Genomic DNA, 18,654 nt, shown 5'->3' on the forward strand with positions numbered 1-18,654 from the left:
CTTGAGCTATCAATGATTGTTTCACAGGGGTTGCTGCACACACGGGCTTTTGCTATTTCATGGTAGGCTTGCATGGCAGTTTTTGTTGTTTTTTTTTTTTTTTCTTTTATTGCAGCATCCTGAAGTACATAAATTAGTATCCCATTCTGGATGTTTTCTGGCTATAAAGTAAATAACAGTTTTAGTCCTACTTTGTTACTGAAAGCTTCAGAGTTCTCTGCTACAGGTATCTTGATGAGGTGCTTGCAACACTGCGTTGTATAGAGATCCTCATTCTAACTCATTATGTGTAGCAAACTTTACTTCCAATACTCACGTATATGTAGCAAAGACTATAGCTTTTTTTTTTTTTTTTCCCCCATGGGCTGAATTTTCAGAACTGTTAAGTTGCCCAAATTGGGTTCTTTGTCCCTTGCAGGTAAAGTATTCTTTGGTTATGTAACTGCTGTCAGGATGAAGTCCTGGCTCCACTGATGTCGATGGCAAATTCCTTATTTTTTTTAACAGGATTCAGATTTTGTCCACAGTTTTCATTAAAGTGGATGTCTTATCTTTGCAGGTTTAATAATCTTTTCGTTCTGTGTTTTTAGACCTGCTGATACTGTGTATATAGAGGGGAAGAAGATGCTTTGGCGGTGTGAGATACAGAGCTGTTTCTTCTTGGCTTTTTTAACTGTCACAGCTTTCTTCATCAGTGATGCCAAGGGCCAAGGTAAGCCATAAATAACAAGATGGAGCTTTTCACTCTGATTTGCAGAAACAGGCTTTCTTACTCCAGATGCAAGTGTTGCTTTCCTCTTAGGATGTAGATCCAGTATGACTGAAATGAAGCAGGAGTTTTGCTGCTGATCTCTGAATGGGCAAGGGGAGCGTAGAATTATATGTTCATGTGTGGTCTTTCAGTAGTATCTCAGACAGCATAAATCATTTTGCAAATTCAGGTGTCTCCAAATGACTTATATGGAACATTTGCTTGTTTGTTTGGTTTTTTTTTGTTTTTTTTTTTTTTACTTCTATTTGCATGAAAATACTGATCAGAAATTGCTATGTCTGTCCTCTGTTTAATAAAGTAAGTTTGATGGACCATCTATGACACTAAGCTTGTATGGAACATGTATTTTTTTCTTTGTTGGAGCAGTAGCTATTGTAACACATTTTGCAAGATGGCACAGGACTGTTAAATGTCACAGACTAGTTCTGCAGCTTTTAAAAAATATCTCCTTTGTAGGTATTAAAAGATACTGTTGAGATTGTTAGGCTTAAATACTTGTTGGATCGTATTGACCGTGGTTTGACTTGTAGAGAAAACTTAGCCTGTTGCTTGGGGAAGAAGAAAAGAAGAATGCCAATGAGGTTTTATGATTTCTAAAGAAAGATGTGTCTCTCAAGTCTATGTTTAAGTAAACCCTTTGATATGAGACTGCATAGACATAACTGGGAGCAGAATTTTATCCTGTGTCTCTTCTAAAGTGTCTTATATAATGCATTATTCATGAGCACATTGAGAGAATAGCATCAACCTGAGGCTTTCCAAGTCCTGGTAAATGCAAGCAGCAGAGAGGTCCAGTCTGCGTGGCACTCGAGTGCTGGGAAGCACATACCATCTTGAATGTCTGGAAGTCTGCAAGTGTTTTATAAGCCTCTCCCAGAACTTAGGGACACATGTAAACAGTAATATTTAATGTAGGAGATGTGAGGTGAATGAAGAAATACATGTTCCTCATGCTCAACACATCAATTCTGGTCAGAAATGAGGTCCAGAATGTTTGTGACTTAATGAGCCAATAAAGCAAAGCATATGGTTAGTCCCTCTCTGTGTATTTCAGTCCTAATACATATGGTTAAAATTTGCAAAATAGGACTGGGGATTGAGATCCATCTCCAGAAAGTTTTGCAAGATTCCTTGTGCTTGAAAAACCATAATCATCCCTCCTACTCTCTTTTATATTTATTTTAAATGTTGATTTAATAGGTCGTATGTAAGGGAGAAAACTCTCGAACTATTATTAATACAGTGAAATGAAGGTCAGAGAGAGTTTTTTCCACAATCATCACACCAGCAGAAGCTAGAGTTGGTGTACTTGATGAATAAAGAACAATACTTCCCTTGTTCTTACACTCTTCCAGCAAGCATCAGCTGAATGCTGTCAGCAGTGTGATACTAAGCAAAGTGAACTATTGCCTTGGTCCAAAATGACTGTTATGTTATTAAACTAGGTGATATGAAGTCTCTTGTTTCATGCTTACAGAATAAAACTCTTGCTACACTTAAAAGTCATAAGATGTTTCTCAGATCCTTTCCTTTCTCAAGGTTGCCACCCGTTGCAGTAAACTTCATGCAGCTGGCTATTTACAGTTTAGTACAGCACAAACAGTACATTTGTTTTAAGAAATTGTACACTCTGCCAAGGTGTAGGAAGAGCTGGTATTAGTTGCAGCTTGTATTTCCTTCCTTTGGCAAAGATGCTCAGGTAAAGGTGTGTAATGTGACTTCTTGGAAAGGAAAATATGTTTTGGAGACTGAAGTTAATATGCCTGAAGCTACAGCTTATGCCTTCACCTGAGGAGTTACCTGTGTTGAGCTACATGGTTTTCTCTCATTTATTGTCTGAATATCTTATAAACCACATGGTGCCATTTAGATTTTACTCAATATTCCTTCCTCATTCAACATAATGTCACTTAAACAATAGCAACAAAAAAAAAAAATCAGCTTTTGTCTACTTATGTTCTTATACAGCACACAAAAATAGTACTGGGCAAAAAAAAATTGCTTTAGAATGTTCCCTTTATTCATAGAGTAACTTGCTTTAGGAATTTTCCTTCTATATTTAAAGATGGAAACTTTTCTTTGTGTTGCAATAATTTCCATGTGTTATTAATGTGATTGCTAAGTAATTGCAGTGCATATTAACTTGTTCAATTCTTATGACAAAAATAAATCGGAAGCCACTAGGTTTAGTTAGTAGCCAGTCTTAGATTATTGGATGCCTTAGCTGCACATATGCAATTTATGGTATTTTCCCTTTCCATTAAGATACTGAATAGTTCAAAACATTCCCTATTTGTCCACAGGAGTTGTGTGTTTGGAGTGCTAATTTATCTGGTGGCATAAAACAAAGCCTTGCACTTGTCTGTAGTTTTCTTTTGGGTGACTGCTCTAATGTTGCTGATGGCCATTCACTTTTGCATTCCTGTAAAACCACTTAACAAGCTCTAGCTACTGATTTTTATCAGTTAACTGACTCGGCTTGGATTATTTTTTTTCCCTTTCTGCAAGAAGTGAGATTTTGTTCCACAGACAATAAAGGTCCAAAGAAATAAAGATACCCTCTTCAGGTTGGTGAATGTGTAGTAATTCCCATCAATATTTTGTTGTCTGTTCAAGTGTTAGATATTTAACTTCCTTAGCTATATGTACTTTCTTTGCCAGAACGTTAGTCTTTGCACAACTAAGACACATTTGAGTTTCTGTCTGGTAAATAATTCTCTTCTTCCTGATGGTTAATTGCTGTGTGGAATGTCTGTTCCCCTGCACTGCCACCTTTGATACAAAAAGTACCCAGTGAAAACAGTCTAGTTATGTAAAGACTATTCTGGCACAACTTTTCTAGTCTTTCACATTGTAACTCCATAGTAAACAGAAAAACTTCTGGTGGTTGTGTCTTTCTTTGCTTGTAAGATCTGTGATTGTTTTTGGGGGTTCCCAAAATTTACCTGGTTTGGTGACGGGTAATAGTAATTAGGCCAGAACTATGCTGCTTTGTTAGAAGGTGCTTTTATAAACTGAAGCTGAAAGTAGGACGGAATGCAATGACAGGGGAAGGAAGAAGATGGCAGAGAAAATGAACTCAGAAATTCTGGCCAATCCTTGGTGTTACTTACTGCTCTCTGCTCTGCCCCTTAATCCCCGTACAAATTTACTGCTTAATCCTGGTAAAATGTGCAGCATTTTTACACTTTCATGCTGTCATTGTTCAAAAATTTATTTTCTATTCTTTAGATGAAGTAAATAATAAATTGCATATTTTGCAAACTTCTATGTATGATTTGTCACTCGGTTCATTCAGCCCCAATTCATTGTGATTTATGTATCACTCTCAGACAGAATGAATCTTGAGAATGAGTTAAAAGCTGCAATCCATAACTACAGTCTGCTTGGCTTTCAAAGCTTTTTGCCGTAGTCTCTCTCATTTTATTACAATTATAGGACGCTGAATATTCTTGCAGAAACCTGCCCAGCAAAACATTTTGCAATATGAGGGCCAAATTTTCAAAGAACTGTTTTTCTTTTTGCAGTGATTTCTGCACACACTCTTGCTTGCAGCCTCTCTTTCTCTAAACATCAGGGGGTGACCCACAGTCTGAAGATGAGGTCTGACAAGATTGTGCCCAGCAGCTGGGGAAATGTACTGTTTGGGTGGAAGCTCCATGCTGTGGATCAGAACAGTTTTGAGCGTGGAACTGGCGTGCTACCTGCTGTTTCTGTCCCCTTGCCTCTCTTCTCGAGTGTGTTCTCTGAAGTCTTTGAGAATGTGGAGGTGTTACTCAGCTGTTCTTGGTGCTTATGTACTCTGTTTTCTGTGTTTTGTTGGTCAGTTCTAGACTCCAGAACCTGCCCGTGGTCTGGCAGAAATGTCTGTTAAGGACTGAGGCTGGATGCGGAGGAATACGAATCTCATATTAAACCTCCAGATTTTTACTTTTAAGACCCAAAATATTTCTAATGGTAGATTAGAAAAAAAACCACTACCCCATATCTAAAAAAAACTACAGCCTCCCTCTTTCCTTCTTTCTTCCCCCAAGCTGCTGGAAAAAGAAGCACGTAGGAAAAAGTAATCAGTTCAGGACAGGCCTTTGGCTGCGGCTAGTGCCAGAGCTGCGTTGAGTGTAGCAGGTCAAACGGAGAGGCCAGACTGTTGGCTTGCACATTCTGCCTGTTGACTCAGATGCTCCGTATGCTGTAATCCTTAAATCTCAGAAATATCATGAGAACTGCTGGTTTCTTACATCTAGTGGACCAACAGACCATGGGCATGACCCTAGTCAATTAAGAACTGCCTTGGGCCCTAAGGGAAAAAAAAATGCCATTTCCCTTTAGATATTTCTTGAGCATTGTAACAGAAGCTTTAAGTGATGGAGACACCAAGGGTCTGGAAAATGAAGGAGGAAGTTCAGGGGGCTGTGGAGGTACTGGGAAGATGAGGGGTAAGGTTGATGGAGGAGATTAAGCTTTTCTAGCCCTTTCTGTTGTTCAGCCTCTGGGTAGCTTCCCTGGCTGCCTTTCCTTTGTAGTTTAGTTCTGTGAACCAAACCCTATTCCAATCTATGAAAACTTCCCCTTATTGACAGCCTTGGATACCACAGGCTGCAGAAGTAGCAGCTCTGCTTGAGTTGATTGCTGTGAAGGAGGGATGTGGCTCCTTGAGCAGAGCAAAAACACTACACGGAGTGTTGTCTAGCATCAGTGGAGCTTGCCTGAGCAGGGCAAAGGTATGAAAAACTAGTTTGTATGCACAGACACAAGAGGCTGATGCTAAGTAACGATGTAGGGTGAATTTTCCACTACCTCTTTCTCCATCATTTCATGCTTTTATTCATTTCACCTGCTGCTTCTGTATGAAAGTTAGGTGGTGGCTCAGAAGCCAGCTCTGTTTACCATCCAGACTGCCTTGTCTGAATCCCGACTAGCCCGTGCATGCCTGCTAGTCCTGAAGAGCTGAAGCAGTGCTTGCAGCTGGGCAAGTCTGGGGGCTGCTTAGGCCAGGTTTGCAAACGGGGCAGCTAACGTTCCCTCTGCCTTGTGCATGCCTATCTTTCCTCTTGGTTACTGTGTCCTCACAAGGCTTTGAAAATTTGGCCCTGAGAAACCTTAAATATGGGGAAACACCCATGGTAATGTGAGGTAGAGGAAGCTAGGGAACCCATATTGTCAGTGTAAGCCAGGAGAGCAATTTTCAGTCCCATATATTAACAAAGAGCATTTTTATTACCAGCTTTGCCTGCTAAACTAGAGTCTTAACATCTAACTCTGTTTGTCTTTCTGTCCTCTGGTGTTAGGTTGCTAGTTTGTTTTTATAAAGAGATAAATAAAAGGTATGTCTGAGGGAAGTAGTGCACCTGGGATGTCGTTTTACAAACTAATAAACTGATGTATGTGGTATTTTGAATAACTTGCATCCTTTATCATTAAAATTTTGTGTTGTCTTCCTATATGTCTGTGTTTGTTTAAAATTTGTGGTTGCTATTTATTTGAATCTAAAATGTTGTTTTCTGTCCCCACTTGCAGTGTCCCCACCGACAAGGCTAAGATATAATGTAGTCAGTCCTGACAGTGTACAGATCTCTTGGAAAGCCCCAAAGGGGCAATTCACTGGATATAAGCTTCTTGTCACTCCAAGTTCAGGTAAAAACAAAAGTCTGGATGTTCTTCCTTAAGGTCAAAGGGCTGTCTTTCTGAGGCTGAAGAGCTTTTCAGGGGCTAGTGTCGTCCTTCAGGACTAAGGAACTTTGAGCAAGCTGTGGATAACAGGGTATTGGGTGGTCACCAGAAGAGAGAAAAGAGTCTCACCAGAGGGTGGTCATAGGTATAGAATATGGGAAGATTAAGGTAGTACAAGTGGAAGGAGGCTACTTGTGCTTCCTATGTGGTCCTTGGGAATTGTTACTGATCATCTGTCTTCACCTCTCTCCCGGTGGGCTGTAAGGAGGTCTGGGAAGTATTCAAGGGAGAACACAAGAATGCTCCTTCAGTCAAAGCTTTGAGGTGGATCTCCCTGGGCCTTCTCCCATAGTGAGCTCCTCAGAAAAGACCAACAAGATTTTAGACTAAATTTTAAAAAAGACAAAAAAAAAAAAAAAAAAAACCCAGACAAATGAAACCCCTCAAAAAACCTCTTAATTTTTCTTGCCTATCTTTACATTTCAAGTTGTCATTTAAAATATTTGGCTTTATCTGGCTACCTGTGTAGAGATACTATTTCTGTACATATTTTAATTTATGGATAGCTATACTTCTAACATACAGGTAAAATACATATTTGTACATGTTTATATAAAATCTTTCCACATAGAAATGTTTAATACTTGTATTTATACATGAGAATTTCCTTGCTCAGAGGAAGTGGGCAAAGAGGATATTCCAAGATAACATGGGTATGTTGAGGGCTGAACTTGCACCTGACCACGGAGCAGTGTGAAAGCCTGTGTGTGATTTTTACCAAACTTCACAGTTTTTTGTCAAATATTTCTTTTTTTTCTTAATAGTTTTGCTGGACACCATGGTTATTCCATGAGGCCCACATACAAAGGCTGTTTGATTGATCTCAGAATGTTTTTATCTAAGAAAACTGATCTGTGTCTTTGATCAGGCTGCCTGGCTTCTTGGTTTTCTGGGATGCTTTCAGGCCTGTCTGTATGGATAATCCCAAAGTGATAATGCTTTTGTCATTGTAGAGATTGAGTTTGCTTTTCCTATGGCAGTATAAATGTAATGATTTAAAACTAACAATGTTATTGATTTGTGTGTTGTTGTTTTTTTTTTTTTTCTCTTAAAGGTGGAAAAACCAATCAATTAATTCTTCAAAACACTGCAACCAAAGCAATTATTCAAGGTCTTATTCCAGATCAAAACTATGCCCTTCAGATCATTGCATTCAATGAAGACAAGGAGAGTAAGCCAGCACAAGGCCAGTTCAGAAGTATGTGTCTCTTTATGCCTGACATGTAGAATTTATCAGATATTTAATCTGATTGAAGTCTGACACAGAGGGACAATGGAAAAACTGTTTATTCTGTGGTAGAAGGCTAATCAGAGCCACAGCTTTGAGCTGGTACATGTACAGCTGGAGATCTGAATCAGTCTAGTCATTCTTGCACAGGAGATTCTTGCTTTGGCTATTTTTATTTCCATTGGTTTGGAATCCCTTTCTGCCCCATTCTGTTACAAAATTAGTGAGAGCCTTGTGGAAAAGAGTCTTCAGTGAGCGGAAACAAGAAGGGAAGTGCTCTATTCTGATACTTAAAAGATTTCCTTCCTTCTGTCCAACTTTTTATTAAAACATTCTTATATCTATGCCAACTGGCAACTAGTTGTTAGTTCAATGATATTATGAAAGGCATAATTCTTACTTAATGTTTACAAATTATGCTTAAGGCTTTTTTTTTTATCTGCCCTACACATACTCTTAATGTCTGTATTGTAGTGATATATATGTCTTAGCTGGTTCGTCTGGATCTGTGGTTAAACAGTTCAGTGATCAGTGGAGATTTGGTTGATAAAGAGAAAAACGTGACAGTCTGGGAGTACAGTTGAAAGCCTACTGAATTCCTTTGACACTGTATGTTTTTCACTGTCATTGCTAAAGGCACTGAATATTTTTCACTGTCATTGCTAAACTGACTTTCCCTAAGAAGCAGCAGAAGGTAAAATATGCGGACTGCTTGATGTGGTGCATGTCAAAGTCTTCCTAGCTTTTCATCACTGCAACTATGTGTTTACTACTTCAAGTTGTATCCTGGTCAGGAAACCCACAAAACCACAGATTACTTTAGCATTAAAGAACAGCCCACAGAAAGCTACACAAAATTCTGTAATATTAGGTGTGGCTGTTTTTTAAGCTACCTCTATTCTTCTGGAAAAGTAGAGCTGGCAAATTGATTTAAGAATATGGGGGTTATGTTGTTTCATATGCTCTTTCTTTGCTGCAGGCGAAAACTTGTAGCACTTCAAGAGGCTGGAGTTTCATTTGACAGTATTGATGCCTTGTATGAATAAAATCAGATACAGCATGTACACAAATCCTCCTTTTTTGCTATCCTATGTTCTTTTTTTTTCCCCTTCTCTGACAAGTGGTCACTATTTCTTGAGAGGAAAAGAACATCAAACGCATACAAAGCTTTGAGAATTTCTCCTGGTTTAGTGCATTGGAAGTATGATTTTAGTGTTGGTGAGTTGTAAGTGATGTTCAAAGAATTCTTAAGTCTACAATAAAATTTTATTGTTAAAAAGAGCATTCCCCTTCATATAACCAGGTATTCTTTCTTATTCTAGTGCTGCTTGTAAGTTATTGTATGTAAGCATGTAATTAACAAGGATCACTGGGGAATTTTTTACTTTAAAAACGTAGCTGTAGAAACATGTACTAGGAAGTCTTGGTTTTGGTTTTGGTTTTTTTTTTTTTTCTTGTATAAATATATGAGTAAAACTAGTGTTGTCTTGTCTGTTCTTCCTTTGTGGTTAGAATTTGACAGTTAGAAATGGCTTTCCCAAATCCAGAAATCTCTGTCAGGACGAGACCAACTTGTCTCCTATGAGCTTTTTCAGACTTTTGTACTGTTTCTCTGGAGACTTGCCACTCTACAGCACTAGCATTAGAGGAGGCCATCAAGCAGCTCCTTAACTTGCCTTCTGCCTTCTTTCAAAGGAGTGCTCTTAGAAGGCTAAGCAGTGGCATCCTTTTTTGACTACTAAAATTCTGGTAATTTTACTTTTTTTCTTTTGGTTGGAAACTTGTTTAGGTAAGGATTAAACCCAGACTTGTGAGCAAAACCTGTGTCATTATGGTTTATCTGTAACCCAGCTAGTAACCAAGATCTACCTTGGTAAAAGCTGATCCCTTAGCAACATTGTGGACCTAAATTTGTTTCTGAATCATTTTCACAACTGTTCACTGAATTTGGAAGTGATGTACAGGTACAAACACTGTGTTAGTAAGGAGAGGAGTCAAAACTTTGGTTATTTTTTCACCAGTTTTCGTTTCTGGAAACATACCTGGAGCATGAGTGCTGTAGGCTCTTCAGAGGATTATTAAATGAGGAAGTCGCACTCAGATGTTTGGCAATGGCTTTTTGTATTTGTAAGACCTTAGGATGATCTTGTGATTATATATTAGAATGGAACTTAGACCGCTCTGGCCTTTTCAGGTTTTCTGTATACCATGGGATAAACTGTCTAAATTCATTCAACTTTGGTTTCACTTCTGTGAAACAGAATGCTTGTTTTGTCTATTTTATATGTTTCAAGAGAGGGATAATCTTCTTCTACCCTCTGACAACGTTTTTTGAACGATGTAGCACAGAGAGACTCTGACCCTGGCTAAGGCTCAGTGCCTGCTTGCGTCAATGTTAGGCATAGTCCAGTTCTACATAAGCAGAAGATCTTAACTGGAGTAGAATTTTATTTTCTATGAAAGATATTCTCTACTTCATTCTTTTAATCTGTTCCTGCCCATTGTAGGCGGCTGGGGTTTTGACGATAGTTTGCATTCTAAGGAAATTCTGCCAAAGTCACCTATTAGAAAAAAAATATTTCAATGATTTTGCCAGAATTTTTCAGATTATAAGTAGAGTTATAGTGGCTAGTAATGTAACATTAGGAATTATTGATCAAGCTGGGTTCCTCTTTGCTGTTGTGACATATTTGGTACATAATAAGGGAGGTATCCCACCCACTTGTGGGATGGGAAACTGTTGAAGTCTGAGCTTTGGACCAGCTTTGCTCTCATGGGAGTATTTGGTGCCCTGAACATAGATTTGGGTGTAGAATCTAAGTTGATTCTTTAAAGTGGATAATGTAACAGCTGGCTTATGTGTTACTGTGTTGAATGACTTGGAGTGGAACTCGGCGATGCTGGACTTTCCCCAGCTAGCTTTGCCAATTTTATGGACTGTATTTCCAGTGCTGGATTTTGTCAGCGTGGGCTTAGGTGCTGATGTCACTGTATTTGGACTCTCCTATATGAGAAGAGTTACTTTTGAGAACGTTAATGATGATAGGATGGGGAAAGATTAATAAAAAGAATAAACCCTAAGGGAGGGAGGGGATCACTTGTTACCTAAGCATGTTGCAAGATGTTGTGTGCGACTTCTTTATCTGGAAGAAGTTATATGCTTCTGACTGCATTGTTTCTAGTTTGACTGATTATTTTTTCCCCCTTTATATTTCAGTTAAAGATATAGAGAGAAGAAAAGAAACGAGTAAATCCAAGGTGAAGGATCCAGAAAAAACAAATGCGAGTAAACCAGCTCCAGAAGGTCAGATCATAACACATATGGCTTATGTGATACTCTGAAAATAATCAGCTTTTTTATTTAACTTGGCCGTTGTGTAGATTTTTCTTTAAGTCAGTGCTTTCCCAGGGTTAAATTAAACAGAAATAAATTTTTTTTAAAACAAGTATTTTCGTGAATATTGGAGAGTTGCTACAACAGAAGTATTACTTTTAGTTTACTGTTTTGCTTTATCAGTTTATACAATAAGCAATAAACACCACCATGAATAGCATCAAAACAGTCTTTGAACCTACATTAAAAAATCACATTGCCTATACTTCCCCACTGGGTGTATTTTGAGTAGTGAAAAAATTGCACGTGTGTGTGTATATACATATTAATGATTTTGTATCATCTTGGCTGCAAGACAGGCTTGCAGTATTAATTCTTACCTAAGGTCAAATTGGTATTATTGTATAATTAGGCACATAACGACCTGATAACTCTGTCTTAATGTAGGTCACATAAATTAGGACATTTGAAATATTTTGAGGGGAAAAAAAGAGTTCATTTTGTTCAGTTGCAAGGAGCCAATTTTCTGTTGAAATGTGATATTGCTTGACATGAGAAGCTTGTCTTGTATAGGCAATAAATTCTATTTCAAGCTGAATATATAACTCCATTTCCTCTTATTCTAAAATTCAAATAACATCTTCTTTATGAAGTAACCCCAACAGTAATTATTCCCTTCAGTGGTTATTTATGATGTACAGAAAAAGCAGAGACGGGAATAGCTTATTATGACTTTAAATAGTCTCTCTGTGAATAAACTGGACAGTTTCAAGGATCCCATTTGTCCTATCCCTTTTAGCTCTGTCTCCTACTAATACAAGTATCAAAGACATCACCCAAAGCTCCTTGGAACCCATGCAAATTTTTCTCACTTCAATGGTTTTTTCTTCTTACCATACATACTCGGGTCATGTTATGTTGATTAACACGACACAAGTTTGGTTCCACACAGCATTTCTCAAACCAAAGCACCGTTAATTCATCACATTGGGTGCACTGGGGAAAACGTTAGCTAGTATTTACAGCACTGAAAAAAGCAAATTACACCTACTAGTGCACGATGGGTAATGGAGAGGCGATCTGTCAGGTCTAGAGGAAGACTGAATAGGAAGAAGTGAGAGAACTAAAGAAGGAAAATGTGATTTGTTTTAACGAAGGACAAGTGATAAAAGTTGAAGGAGGGGAAAATGGGCCTGTAATAGGAAAATATTGATTAAATGCAGACAGAAGAAAGTGTCTGCCAGAGTGTGGGAGAGGATTTATACTTGTTCATAGAGTAGGGGCAAAAATACAGTTGGCAAGAGGAGACTGCATCTGCAGTCTCTCCCTTTTTAGGAGTCTTGTTTACTTGTGAAATCTTTAGTGCAATCGCTTTCCTCCTCCAAACACAACTTTTTACTTTGTTTGAACTTCTTCAGCAGTATTGGGATGGTTTGTATCAGAGCAAAACATACTTTCATCCAGCACTTGTAAAAAGATACTGCCTTACACTTACTGTAGTGGGTTTTACTAAAAAACTGGGGTTTGAAAGAAAGGCAAAACTTACAAATTTCTCCATCACCAAAACTGAACAAAAAGAAAAAAATGCTGCACTAATTTTTATGAATTCTTGACTTTGTTTAGCCCTATTCCCAACCCATCTATATTTTAATGTAAAGTAATAGACCTTTCTGACTGTTGCTATTGCATATTTCTTGCCTTTGCATAGTATAATGATTATTTAAAGTGATGAAGGTTCCAACTGAATGACTTCAGTGGGAGTAGGATGAGATTTTCTGCAAAAATGTTGTGCAGAATAACAGCATCAGCATAAAAAATGTGTAGGTTGGATAGCAATTAATTCAGAACTGACACATAAAGAGAAATGGTATCAAAACTTTCTGAGTTTAATATATAAAGACTGTTCCACCCCAAATTGAAATTGAATCAAAAAAGGAAAAAGAGTCTGTGAAAGAAATCAATTAAAGAAATAGAGCAAAATTTTATGGCCAAACCATGAAGAATAACTTGATCTTCTGCAGATGTTTGACAGGAAATCATGAGTATGACCTAGTGAATTCAGGCCAGCAGTTAACTGGTTTCGTAACAAATTAGTAAATGGCTAAGTTTGGTGGATTTAATAGCAACTCTGATACATTTTGTGGCTGTTACATCCTGGATCAAGACTTTAGGAGTTAACAGCATAAAATAAATTATTAAGTAGTATATTATCTTGTGTGTAAACGAGAGCAATCTCTCAAAACAAGAGCAAGACCACAAAGTTAATTGAAAATTACCATCGTCCAGATTGGTATTGTCAATGTCTGTGACTTCTGTTCTGGTCTTGACTGAAAGAATAGCAAAAGCCTATTTACACCATTTCTGCAAGTGTTAAAGTCAAGTTTTGGTGTAAGGAGGTACCTTCTGTGAATATCTTCTCCACTTGTTACAGAAGGATATTTATATAAGAAGAAACTAGAGTGTCTTTGCAAGCCTTAGGAAAGCAAAGGTCGTCAGTCGTTCTGCATAGGGAGAATTGCCTAGCATAATTCTCAAGTAGGAATCTTAGGACAGATTTGGCATTTAGTAGGCCAGAAAATCTGAAATTGATGTTTTGGGACAGAAATAATAAAGCACAGTAACACACTTGTCAGTGTGTGTGGAAAATGCATGTGAACTCTTGTCAGTAATGCAAAGTTGAGTTTGTGCTTTATAACTCATGTAGCCTGCTGATTTTCCTAAAAGGCACGGAAGGTACATGACCATAGAAATTCGTTTATAAATAGTTAGCTAACACACTTTCTTCAGGTCACATAATAAAGCCCAGAAATTCAATTTCCATTTTCAATGGGACAAAGATTTCACCATAACACTCCTCCTCATAGAAACCAGCTCTCCAGTAAGAAATACAAGATGTTTATCTATATTAATGATTCCAGATGGTTTCAAAGCTTCTCACTCTTATTTTCATCTGTGGTTTGGAGGACTGAGTCTGCACTGCTGTCTGCTATTCCATTACCAACTGTCTGAGGCTCTAGGTAGTGCTGGGAGATGTGCATATCTTCTCCTAAACTCCCCAAACTACCTTTTTCTTTTGTCCTTAAATTAGATTGTATTTGGGTTTCACTCTGTCTTTATGGAACTCTGTCAGTGGCTTGTGTGGCTTGCTAGTAATTTTTCCAGCAGCTTCAGTAACTTGGATTAAAATTTTCCATCTATTGTGTCCTACCCATTCAGTTAGTTTGAAAGGATTTACTCCTTTCTTCCCTACTCTCAAGTACTATGCTTTTATCTCAAACAAACCTCCAGTGTATAGCCAGTGATGTCATTGTGCCAAATTTATTCAGGTTTAGCATCTGGTGCTCATCCATCAAATGTTCACTTCATATTTGATTTCTAGAAACCTTCTCTAGATCTTCTGCACAACCACTTTCAAGTCTTGAATCTCCTTTCTGTACTTTTCAGAACCTGTCAGTTTTCAGCTCAGTGATTTATCACTGCTGTGCACGCTCATATTAATAATGTCAGAAGCCTTTTCTCTTTCTGTTGAGATAAAGCTCACAGACTCTGCTTCTTTCAGCATGGACTGATATTTGAGTACATGTACCCTGGCACTTCTCCAACTCCCTCATGTACAAAGCTCCTTTCTGTACAGCGACAGGGGTTAATACATTCTGTGCCTTCTCAGATGTTTTACAGTTTCTCAGAGAGCGTCTATGAGTGATTCTCTAATCAAATCCCATTAGGGAGGGGAGAATCACAGTGTTTTGATTATATCCTGTGGCAAATATGCAGCTATATCCTTTCTCTTCAGAGTACTTCTCTGTGTGCCTGAAACGTTTTTAGCCACACATTTCAATAAATGACAAAACACTGGGGACCAGTTTTATTTTCTGGCTTGTGGACTTCATTTTGGGGGTTTTCAGTTGAGAAGTGTGGTAGTTTAGCCTAGGCTGGCAGCCAAACTCCCACCTAGCTGCTTGCTCGCTTCCCTCCCCAGCAGGACAGGAGAGAGAGGAGGAAGAATAGGAACGAAAAAGTTCATGGGTTGAGATAAAGACACTGAGACTGCTTACTGATTACCATGGTAAGCAGAGTCAACTGGGGGAAAATTTACTTTAAAATTGGTTTAATTGGTAATAAATTTTAAAAAAGATACTATGGGTAATAGGTAACAAAAAGAGACAAACATTAAAACAACAACTTTCCTCCCTACTTTCACAGGCTCAACTTGACTTCTTCCCTCCTCCTAGACTTTTCTCCTCTTCCCTTCTTGTCACTCAGTCCAAGTCTCTTCAGGGAGAAAGCAAGAGGTGCAAAAAGGATGAGGAGTTGTGATCAGGACATAGTGGTTTCTCTCTGCTATTCCTTTCTTCGCATACCTTTTTTTCTCTTTCGGTGTCTGTCATCCACAGGCTGCAGGGAATATCAGCTCAGCCATGGAGCCCCTCCTTCTCTGACCTTGGGGTTCCCTCTGCTGTTTCTCAGTCTTTTTCACTTCTCCTTCTCTCCCTGCCTAACATTTCTAGCCCTTATTTAAAAATGTTTTCACAGAGATGCCACCAGTTGTTCACAGGGACAAGGCAGCCTGGTCTCTGCTCAAAAGGCCACCCCTGCAGTCTCTCTACTGCCAAACCTGGACACAGACACCCAATACAAGAGGTGGTCTATTAATGCTGTACTAGAGTGAAGCATTTACACAGTCTTAAATCTGCCTTGTTCAGAAATTCCCTTATGGAAATCTCAAACCAGGATGATTTAGGACAGCATAGAGCATGTATAGAACGAATTTCTCTTCTGAATCAAGTTTTTGCAGCATGAGCCTTCTACATACTGTAGTCTATTGAAATGATGGTAAATGAGCTCCCATAAATGCTTGTGATTTATGTATGATGTACTGTAACAGATACTTCCTCATCACAAACCCCTGGTGATCACCAGGCCTCAGTACTGGGTCCAGTCTTGTTCAACATATTCATCAATGACCTGGATGAAGGGATTGAATGGACCTTCAGTAACTTTGCTGGTGGTGGTGGTGGTGTCCAGTGGTAACCAGTGGTGGAACAGGGTGTCAACAGGCACCAAGTGGAACACAGGAAGTTCCGAGGCAACATCAGGAAAAACCTCTACTGTGAGGGTGACGGAGCCCTGGAACAGGCTGCCCAGAGAGCCTGTGGAGTTTTCTCTGGAGACTTTCAAAACCCACCTGGATGCTTTTCTGTGCAACTTCTGCTCTAGGTGAACCTTCTCGGGCAGGGGGTTTGGACTAGGTGATCTCCAGAGGTCCCTTCCAATCCCTATCTTTCTTTGATTCTATAAGATCCATGCAATATAGTCATTTATTAAGCATGACTTGTTAGGGAGGTCAGAGGTCTTCAGTGCACGGCACAGAACATGCTAGTTAGTTCAGCCTTCTGAAATGAAAATTACATTTCATCCTTGGAGCAAGTCCAAGGTGTGCATTTTTACAGATTTCTATGAAAATCTTGTGACCTGTGGCCTAATTAAAAAGCCTGGGAGAACTGCAGCTTTCTGAATCCCTTACATGCTTCTTTCTGATGCAGTCACCTTTATGACAACAGGAATCAAACTGGTAGAACATTATCTGAACTGCTTGGGCCAGCGTGGGGCCAGCTGCATGACCCGAGCAAAGGGGTATTGTACCTCAGTTCCCTGCCCTAAGGGAGTATACTGGAGGAAGCTCTAAGATAAATCAACTGATAACAAAAGCTAGGTTCAAGTTTCTGATCATCAAAGATTCAGACAAGCAGGTAGAAGTTTAGGAAGAAAAGTCATAGCTATTTTGTTGGGTAGTGGGTATAGAAAAGACAACTTGGGAATGGAAAAATTAGGCACTGGGTGAGTGAAAATAACGTAGAATTCATAGTGGGTCTCAGACATCATGCAAAAACCTTCAGAAGCTCTTTTTAATGGGCCTTGTAATGCCATACCTTGTCTGCCACAAAGCGTAATAGGAAGGTGCAGATGCCAGGTTATATTCTCTGTAGGTAATATAACATGAACTAATGTTAAAAACATTGAATAGTGACTTCATGTGTCTTGATCTCTATTCCTACATTTGTATATTAATTTACACATAAACGTTTTTGAGGAAGAAGTAAAAATAAACTGTAAGGATAAAACAATGGGTTTTTTAAAAATAATTTAGTATTATTAGTGACCTTAAGTGAATTTCATATTTTTAGTGATATTATTATATGTATAGAGCTATATATATATATATATATACACATACAAGTTGTAAGTATCCTTTAGAATGACTGCTCTCACAGTCAAGAATTCCCTTTGACACATGCTGGTCCCATTCTCCTCTTTAGTTTCTTCACTACTCAGCAGTGCTGCAAAGAGAAAAGATTTTGGTGGTATTGTACTAAATTTCAAGACTTACACACATTCAGGGGTTAGTATCATTAATTCTCCTGGAAAGGGACCTGAAGCCATCCATTGTGTGATACTTGCTGAGTATTAATAGGAGTAAGTATGACTGCAGTTTCTTTCAGGTGAGTGTGCTCTGCAAGCGCTCTGAACCATGCAGGGACAAAATCTCTTTGGTACTGGTACTGGAGCTTTTATAGTTTTTATTGTGAACATAACCTTTAGCCTCTTGGTCTATGTCTAGAAAATAGGTGGATTTCTCAAGTTGCCTTCAAAAATTGTGTAGATACAGCCAAAGTTATTGTTTTGCAGTGAGATAGTGGTTTGTGTTTCCTTCTTTCTTTTTATTTTTGTCTTCCGAATGAATTTTATGCTATTAGTGATATTATTATTTGCATCATTTCTACAGTCTTTCAAAGTAAATGCTTCAAAATGATTTTTTTTCTCATAATATTTTTCCTCCCAGTGCTATGCACACTATCAGATCATACGAAAGGTGTATCATTCCTCAAAATGACATAGTATACATATCTGAGGTTTATATTATAACTCTTGAAGTGAGGTTATGTCAGTCTTTGGATAGTCATAGAAATGAGAGGTGCAGTAAACTTGAAAAATACACTGATTTGCTTTTTTTCTTCCAATACTGATATCACCTTTGATGTATATAAACTTTGACATTCATTCTGCAGCTGTTGAGTGGCATTATTTAAGCAGAGTAGGAAAAAATCCACAGAAAGGTGTATTAAGATATTATTCAGCAGATGAGACTAATTAATTTATTAACTTATCTGTTTAGTTAATGTCAGATGCTTCAGTAACTATTACTAGACAGTGTGAAATGAGTGCTGTGAGGTATTTGACTAAGCCACAGGAATGAACACCTTCTGAACTTCTGCTCTGTTGGCTGTGTTTCATAATTTTACTCACTTCATCCTGGCTAATGTAACTGCACATGTTGGTTTTAGTGATGACATATTTCTATTTTTTTTTTATTACTTGCTGAATTCCTAGGCTATGGAACTCGTTAACTATGTCTTTATGCAACCTATAATTGGCCCTACTAACAACATTTTCCCGAGCTTTCTGGAGGGCATTTTAGCTCTTTTATTATAAGCAAGCAGGAGAAAGAGACTGTAACTATGTTGTGTTGGCATTTTTCCTCAGTGCCAGTCTGTTCTTCCTGAGCAGTCCTTATCTTCTCAGCCTTTGCAC

At 38.4% G+C, this 18,654-nt stretch overlaps 1 protein-coding gene across 1 annotated transcript in view; it reads left to right on the forward strand.

Annotated features, from left to right (window-relative positions):
- The first annotated feature begins 624 nt into the window (after nt 1–624).
- COL14A1 (collagen, type XIV, alpha 1) overlaps nt 625–18,654 on the forward strand; it is a 66,694-nt gene continuing 48,664 nt past the window's right edge. Inside the window, exons 1-4 of the mRNA XM_008943092.1 lie at nt 625–712; nt 6,290–6,406; nt 7,557–7,700; nt 10,948–11,034. Coding sequence (XP_008941340.1) covers nt 625–712; nt 6,290–6,406; nt 7,557–7,700; nt 10,948–11,034 — 436 coding nt within the window. The remainder of the gene's footprint in view (nt 713–6,289; nt 6,407–7,556; nt 7,701–10,947; nt 11,035–18,654) is intronic.

The sequence above is a fragment of the Merops nubicus genome, unplaced genomic scaffold, assembly GCF_000691845.1.
Source record: "Merops nubicus isolate BGI_N331 unplaced genomic scaffold, ASM69184v1 scaffold22396, whole genome shotgun sequence".
Lineage (NCBI taxonomy): Eukaryota > Metazoa > Chordata > Aves > Coraciiformes > Meropidae > Merops > Merops nubicus.